An 8,060-nucleotide genomic window follows, 5' to 3' on the forward strand; every position below is an offset into this window, starting at 1 on the left:
TTTATTTTTAGGTTGAGCCCAAGCCTAAAAAACGAGCACAAAATTTACATTGATCTAGCTTGACTCGTGATTAGGTCTACTTGTTAATTGTTATACTATTAAATATATTTATAAACATTTTTCTTGTAATAATCTTTTTCAATAGTTTTATAATTCCATGTATGTATAAACAAGTCATTTAGTAGTAGTACTTTTTATATAATTACAAAACCCTTTAAATCTCAACTAATTAATAAGTATCTCGGCCCCTACAACCTTGCTGGGAGACTACTTGGTCCTCACCATAGCTAGGTTTCATGAGTACATATGTAGGACACATGAAACTCTTAAGAACTTTTGAGGCATTGATATGTAAGTTGTATAAAAAAACGAAAGAGAACTTCAATTCACAATTTATATATATAATGGATGTCTCATTACAACACCACTACTGCATCTATAAGTGATCTAATCATCGAATCACTATGGTAAAAAAGGAAAAAAAATACTAATAATGATTACTAAAATCTTCGTTTCTTCTGTAACTTGGCCAGCAGCTGCTGCTCGGCTTCTTCTCTCTCCCGCCTGGCTTTGTTTTCGATAGCTTTCCTACCGTTGATCTGTTGTAGCAAGCGTTTACTTTCACGGACCTCTTTCAACCTTTCTTTTAGCCCTGAAAGCTGCAAACCACTGAGTTCCAAGTCTTGGAGTTTTGACTCCATATCTGCGATATCTTGTAGCTCCTCGTCTTGGATCATTGACAACATATTTGTGATATCGTTTTGCTGGAGCATCTCTTCCTCACTTTTTATCTTTTGATACAATTCTGCTAGCGAGTTCATAAAGAAGCTTTGAGAATCTGGGTGGGTAATTCTAAAATTGTCTGCAATATTAGGGTAGTTTTCAAATATCTCATTCAGCACGTCGCCATTACGCTTAAAGACCTTGTAGCTGTGGATGATACAGGTATCATCCATAAAGTCTTCCATAGGAATGTCAAAATCAAGATCTTGTTCTATTAGGAGAGGATACGACTGTGTAGCAAGCAATTACAAGGAAAAGAGAAATCAGAAAATAGTCCAAAAATAAGCATATCACACAATTAACTTTGCAACAAAAACCAAAACTTATTGGACCATCATTATTTGAATCTAAGACAAGATTAATAGCATTGCACATGAAAATCGATAGTCTTCATTGTGCCTGTATGTCTCTCTGCCTCATATTTGCTTATTTCTTATTTGATCTTATACAACAAATTTAGGTTCTGGTTGGTTTCAAGAAATAAAGACAATTTTTATATTCCATTTCTTAAAAACCGTGTTTGATTGAAATGTTTAAAAATAATTTTTGAAAAATGAAAATAAAAATATGCTGGAAGGAGTGAGTGAGATGAGTTATAATTTAATTGGGTTGAATAACGAAAGATTAAATCAAAAGTTTTGCATCATTCCTTAAATGATATGTGGATAGAAAGCGGTGAACATGATTGATTCAGGTCATCACTTGCTTGATAAAATTCAAAAATTCAGTTCTTACCATCTCTTGGCTGGGCAGCTTTAAATTTTCTACTCTCTCTGCCAGTAAATTTATGATTAAAGACATTTCATCTGGTTGTCCCTCTTGACAGATGATCTACATTGGAAACATAAAGGCGTAAAGATTACAAACCGTGAAAACGAATTACTTTATGTTGACTGGTTTTCAACAATATCTGTGAATTCAACAAACCAAAGATAAAAGACAGTTTACTGCACTTTTTAATTTTAATCAACACTAACCATTTCATCTGCATCCAGCATGCGGCTAATGCTATGATCAATAAAGCAAAGCATTAAATTAGAAATTAAAATCTATTTGTTGATTGAAATTTGAAAGATATGTCATAGTGAGGTTCAAAAAAAATCTAAATGCACCATGATTGAAATTAGTTTATTTTTGCATTATTCTTGAAAATGATTCTCCCGCTCAAAATTCTTACCGCTTGGCTATGAAGTGGGGCTGGAGGAAGGCCGAGTATTAACTGCCTCGCCTTTCTTTCAAAAGTACATAAGTTAACTACAAAGTATCCTCCAACCTGATCATAGCTCTCTAGGTTCACAACTGCTACGATAGTAGTAATCAGTTCCATCATCTTTTTGAGATTTAAAAGAGGATCAGCCCTATACTTCATTGATTGAACCGCCTGCTTTAGAAACTCCTGATCCTGTATTTGCACAATAGAAAGTCAATCTAATTATCCTAACAAAAATTTAAAACTAAAAAGAAAATACAGAGAGGGAATAGAAAGATAATTGGTATTTCCTGCTCAAGTTCTTCCTTCCTGGATCGGTAACTCTCCTCGTACCTTCGGATGCTCGCAAACAGATCTTTAGCGTGGTTTAAAAAATTACCTACGATGATTGTGTCACATTAAAAATTAACAAAGAAATATTAAAACACTAGATACATTAATATTTGATGACTATAAGTATATAATGTTATAAATCATAAATGAAGCACAATTCAACATCCATCAATTTTTCTATCCCTTGGTACTTAATGAAGCAAAGACTGTATTAGGAAAGAGGTTGCTGGTGGTGTCTTAGTTGCAGAAGCTGTGGCAATGAAAGAGGGACTTTACTAGCTGCTAAGAAGCACTCAAAGATGATTAGCTCTCGTTTGTGTCGTCGTAAAGAGCTTCTGCTCTCTCAAGATGACTTCAGTATTTTGATAAGTGTCTTTGGTTCTAAAAAAAACAGAAGAAGAACCATTCACTACAATCAGCACTCAATAACCCCTCAAAACTTGTACCTTTGAGATGTCGATATAACACCCATATCAATCTATCTAGAGCTAATATCTGAAAGAAGATGTGGTCGTCGAGAAATAGAACTTCCTTCCGACTGGATTGGTTGGAGTCCAAATGTAGAACTTCATTCTGATCGAGTTGGTTGGAGTTCAGATGTGCCTTGTGAATCTCGTTTACAGAGTATTGGCTCAGAGCTGTATTACTTGACTGTTGCAACAATGTCAACCGTTCCAGCAGGAATTGTGGGTCTTTGAGTTTCTTTATCACTTTATCTAGTAACTCGATCCTTTTGTCCCAGTTACCCTGCGGATTAAGTGAGGAACTTACTAATAACAAGAAAAAAATATGGTAAAAGGAGGAAGAAAAGAGTAGGAGACTAGAAGTGTTACTTTTAGATAACTTCCATCATCCAGTGTCATATGTACCAACTCTGCCACTCGTGCCTTGCATATCTACATATGAAAATCAATGAAAACATTGAACCATTATAACCAAAATGAAGAACTAACTCCTGCGGAATAGATAACCTTTCCTTTCGCACGACTGCTAAGCCTAAAATATGCGCCGGTTCTTCGCAGCTTAAAAAGACAACACACACCCTGCCGACAAAAAAAAAATCATCACATACCACTGACAACCGGAGTAAATCCTTGCCAACACACACCGCAGCAAATAACACGCCTGTGATTCAAACCCAGGCAAACAAGCAAGTCAACAAAGCCAAAAACTCAAATTTTCCCAGAAAAGAAAGTAAATTCATGGGGAAAAAGATCTTCACCAGTCAAGTAATTGAAGAAGCTAATGATACAAGTATAGATCCGTATAAAGAAACCAACTGAAAAACAATAACAAACTATACGATACAAACTAGGAAAGGGTTCTTTATTAAAATGATGGATGAGCAGAAATCTGAAGAAAAACAAACAAGATTCGATTCTATATAAGCAAAATGAGGATGAGCTACGAAGGTTGTAATTACTTACAGTTGCAGAGAGTGTTTCCGCTCGAAAGCTGTCTTGTTTACTGCCACTTATGAATTGTGATTGTGTTGAATTTATAATAGAATTGTTGCGCTACTGGTAAAATCTAAAAAGTCAACTTCAGATAACCCGGTCTCGGTTTTTTTTCTTAACACGTAATTTAATAATTAATCTATCTGGTGTATATTATTAAAAATAATTTTTTTATAATCATGATTAAATTGAGATAATTTATAAATGTTTGAGAGTTAATTTTTTATAATCATAATCAAATTAATAAAATATGTAATTATTAAGGACTAAATATATTATTATATTATTTTTAAACTTATACGCCTTCTATCATTCAAGTCTTAATCGTTAGTGATGGAAAAATGACAAAAAATGAACTCGGTAAATTTTTATAATCATAATCAAATTAATAAAATATGTAATTATTAAGGACTAAATATATTATTATATCATTTTTAAACTTATACGCCTTCTATCATCCAAGTCTTAATCGTAAGTGATGGAGAAATGACAAAAAAATGAACTCGGTAAATTAGATGATTAATTTAAATTATTTTATAATTAAGCAATAAAAATAAATTTTGATTATAATTGGGTGAACTTTAAGCAGTTTCTCACTATTGATGAAAAGTGAAAACTGATTAAACGCAAATTTTCCTGAATCAAAGCCCAATATTTGTTTCATTTGTGTGCAATATTTAATTGTAAATGATGTCTATTACTTACAATTTTTTTTTGAGTAAATTACACTAACAATCACCTAATTTTGGGGGTAGCTGACAAAACAGTCACTTAGGTTTCATTTTAATTACTTAACTTTTGAAAAGTTACAAAACAGTTCTTTTTGTCGTTTTCAGTCACAGACATCAAGGCAAAGTGACATGGCAAGTGACGGCATCCTTGGTGTGAAAAAACCGTCTAGCTGATCGATTACTCGCACTTTAACAGCCCTACTAGCACCATTTTAGGGTTTAAAAAGAGAAAAAGAAGAAAAAGAAGAAGAGGGGAAGAAGGAGGAGGAGAAAAAATAGAGATGCCTCTAGTGATTCCCAAATCAACTACTAGGCTTATGGTCTCTCATTGCTGCCACTGAAACTGCAGACAAATTATGTCATCAGCACAAAGCCGCTGAAATCCAATCCTACATTTTTTTCAAAAAAAAAAAAAACACTTATGATGAAATTTTCTTACCTACTCTGCAAATCTTGATACATTATCTTCCCCAACAAAAACTTTACATCTGTGTAATATATTGAAGGTACTGTTTTAATTGAGGAGGTACCTTTCATTGGGTAAAAATCATTGATATTGAAGGTAAGTTGTTTGATGCCAGAAAAAGATTTGGATCAAATCAGCGATCATACAGTCAAAGACAGACCAGCAGGTGAAGCTAGCGCATCTAGTTTTTGGACAGGCTTTTGTCTAAGAACAACTCGAAATTCTGACATTCAATCAATATAATGGGTGGCAGGGAGTAATAAGACTTCTATACGGCTTACCTTGTATGCACCTTTACATCAAGCCGCAATGAAAGGTGATTGGGGAAAAGCTAAAGAGTTCCTAAATATTCATCCAGGTGCTGCAAATGTCAGGATAACCAACCAATTGGAAACAGCTCTTCACATTGTTGTAAGGGTCGGACACATTGGATTTGTGGAGGAGGTAGTCAAGTTGATGAGTGTATCAGACTTGGAACAAAGGGACAAATCCAGTTACACTGTTCTTTTTGTTTTCGTTGCTTCGGGTATTATTAGGATTGCGGAGGTAATGGTGAAAAAGAACAAACTTTTGCCAGAGTTAAGGGGGAACTAGGGGGTGACACCACTCTGCATTGCTACACAAAAAGGCCACCGAGATATGGTTTGGTATCTTTACAATGTGACCACTGCTGAGCATCTTAATTAGGAGGGTTATATTGGGTTACTTATAACAACCATCACTACTGATTTATTTGGTGTGAACTATGAAGTGAAGTCTATTAGATGTTTAGGAATGGTTAAAGCCATTAAGTCCATACTTTATGTCTTTATGTTCTATTTATAAAATAGCTGATCAAATTCTCCTTTCTACTTAGACGTAGCTCTATGATTAATTCAGCACAATCTAGAATTGGCTATCTTGCATGATTCAAATGGGGAGACGGCACTCCATGTTGTTGAAATGGTTGAGTAAGCGGCATGGGGAGTTCTGGTGAAGCAAAAGAGAGTTTTATGGCGGTTGTTACGTACAAAGTTTTGCTATTGGACGATATCGAAATCGATTCTTGGGTGGAATCCGATTGGGTTTCCACGAGAGCACTTTCTCTTCTCTTTTTTTCTTTCTTTCTTCTCCTTCTTCTTCTTCTTCTTCTTATTATTATTAAGGGTTTTTTTTTTCAATTTCTACTGTAGACATCCAACGTAGCAATTTAACTGGCCTCTTTAAGCTTCAGCTGCCGCATGCCTCCTCTGCCCCTCACCTCCTCGCGAGCCAACCCCTAGCCACCCGCGTCTGACACCTGCAAAACAAATCAAAACACGCAAAATACAAGAAAACAAAATTAGGAAAAACAAAAAAGAAGCAGAAAACAAAAAGCAAAAAACAAAGAAGAAACAAACAGAGAATAGAAATAGAACGAGTGTGTATTCGGCTATAAAAGCCATTCTCGATCCCCTTGTAATTTTTTACGAACACTTTGCAAAGAAGATTAATAAAAAAGGAATAGAATTTTCAAAAGGTGAATATTTTGTTGGTGTTTCAGTCTCCGATTTTCTCTGTATTTTATTTTGTTTCTTTTTTATTTTTCGTTTACAAAACAAAAATAAAAGAAAAATAACAAAGCGTACCTCCGATTCGCTGTTTGAGGGGAGACTCCGGCGTTCCCTGGCCGATTTGGAGGCCACTAAACCCCAAGGATTCGGCCATTGGTCGCGGTGGAGGGCGAAGAACCGAAGGGTCCCTCTCTTTTCTTACGTTGCTGCCAGTTGCGAGGTTCAGTCTTCAAGCCTATCCAAGAGAGGGCCGAAAGAGCCCGCCTTGCATGGCACCAACCGCCGTTCGTGGGCATAGATGCACCCTCCGATGAACCCATAGTCGGCCATGGGGGAGGTTAAGAGAAGAAAAGAAAGAGGGAGAGAGAGTAAAGGGAGGCTCTCTGTTTGTTTTTTTAAAACACTAGGGTTAAAATGAAATAACAAAAAAATTTTGGGCCTTTATACAGTTATGAAACGACAGCGTTTTGAGGAGGTGGTCTAAGGGCCGAAACAGCACCGTTTTGGGGGTGCCCGTGCGCGACCCGACCCGCTTCAAGGGGGTCTGCGCGTTTCCCTTAAATGGGAAATTACCCACTATGGTCCCTCCCCCTTTGCTGATCTTTGATTTAGTCCTGATTTGCTCCCTTTTTTTCTTTCAAATCTCGCCCAATTATTTTATTCTGTTTCTGATTTGATCCCTAGACTGAACTAATAAAACGCTGCGCATCGGGCTTGGGATAATGTCCTATTTCGTCCTCACAAATTCCAGCGCACTTTGATTTAGTCCTTGGCAACTTTCTGTTATTTATGATTTATACCCCAATTTTTACTTTGATTTTAATTTTATCACTCCCCCTTTGATTTCAAACTGTTTCATTATATTTTATTATATGTCCCATTTACAATTTATTTAGATATTATTTTATTTAGTTTCAAACTCTATACGATATTTGTGTACTTGTCTTTGGTTTTTTTTATTTAAAAAACTGTTTTATATTTGTTTATTTTAAGTTTTTACATATCAATTATTTTAATGCATACATATATTACATATTTTATTTTCATTTTTATTAGACTATTTGTTCTTTTTATATTCCATTATTTTGCATATTCATTTTTAAATTTTTCACATGATGTTTTAAACCTTTTATTGATCTGTTTTGGATACTTTATACTATTTTGCCTTACATTAAGAACCTTATTCGTATTAGTTATTATAAATTGCTACGTTTTTACTCTAAAGTACCATTTTCTATTTTAAATCGTTTCATATACTATTTATTTAAAGTTATTTCATTATCTTAAACTGTTTTTTTTGTATTTTTCAAAATTCTATTTATTTATTTTAAGTATTCTATGTATTATTTATTATAAGTTTTTGTATTACCCATTTTAAACTTTATGTACTTATGTCTATATTATTTGTTATAAAATTTATGTATATATGATTTTTTAAATCGTTTTATGCATTATTGATTTTAAAATTCATTTCTTTACTATTATTTATTTTAAGCTTATTTGCTATCTTTTTCAAATGGTTCATACGTTTTATTTATTTTGATTGGT

General features: G+C 34.2%; 1 protein-coding gene across 1 annotated transcript; it reads right to left on the reverse strand.

Annotated features, from left to right (window-relative positions):
* Nucleotides 1–356: 356 nt before the first annotated feature.
* On the reverse strand, nucleotides 357–3,837 carry LOC108470176 (uncharacterized). Its single transcript, XM_053018216.1, has 7 exons — nucleotides 3,754–3,837; nucleotides 3,160–3,222; nucleotides 2,773–3,073; nucleotides 2,282–2,372; nucleotides 1,961–2,183; nucleotides 1,519–1,614; nucleotides 357–1,013 (listed from the first exon to the last, which is right to left on the reverse strand). The coding sequence occupies exons 2-7, from the start codon at nucleotides 3,187–3,189 to the stop codon at nucleotides 501–503; spliced, it is 1,254 nt and encodes a 417-aa protein (XP_052874176.1). The 5' UTR covers nucleotides 3,190–3,222; nucleotides 3,754–3,837; the 3' UTR covers nucleotides 357–500.
* Nucleotides 3,838–8,060: the final 4,223 nt, after the last annotated feature.

This window comes from Gossypium arboreum, chromosome 8 (assembly GCF_025698485.1).
Source record: "Gossypium arboreum isolate Shixiya-1 chromosome 8, ASM2569848v2, whole genome shotgun sequence".
NCBI lineage: Eukaryota > Viridiplantae > Streptophyta > Magnoliopsida > Malvales > Malvaceae > Gossypium > Gossypium arboreum.

Excerpts from the sequence above, each read along its gene's own strand:
- LOC108470176 (XM_053018216.1), bottom strand. The coding sequence starts at position 3,189 with ATGACACTGGATGATGGAAGTTATCTAAAA. Across the intron at positions 3,074-3,159 it reads ATGATGGAAGTTATCTAAAA|GGTAACTGGGACAAAAGGAT; the intron begins GTAACACTTCTA and ends CTTAATCCGCAG. Across the intron at positions 1,014-1,518 it reads AGCTGCCCAGCCAAGAGATG|TCGTATCCTCTCCTAATAGA; the intron begins GTAAGAACTGAA and ends CTTGCTACACAG.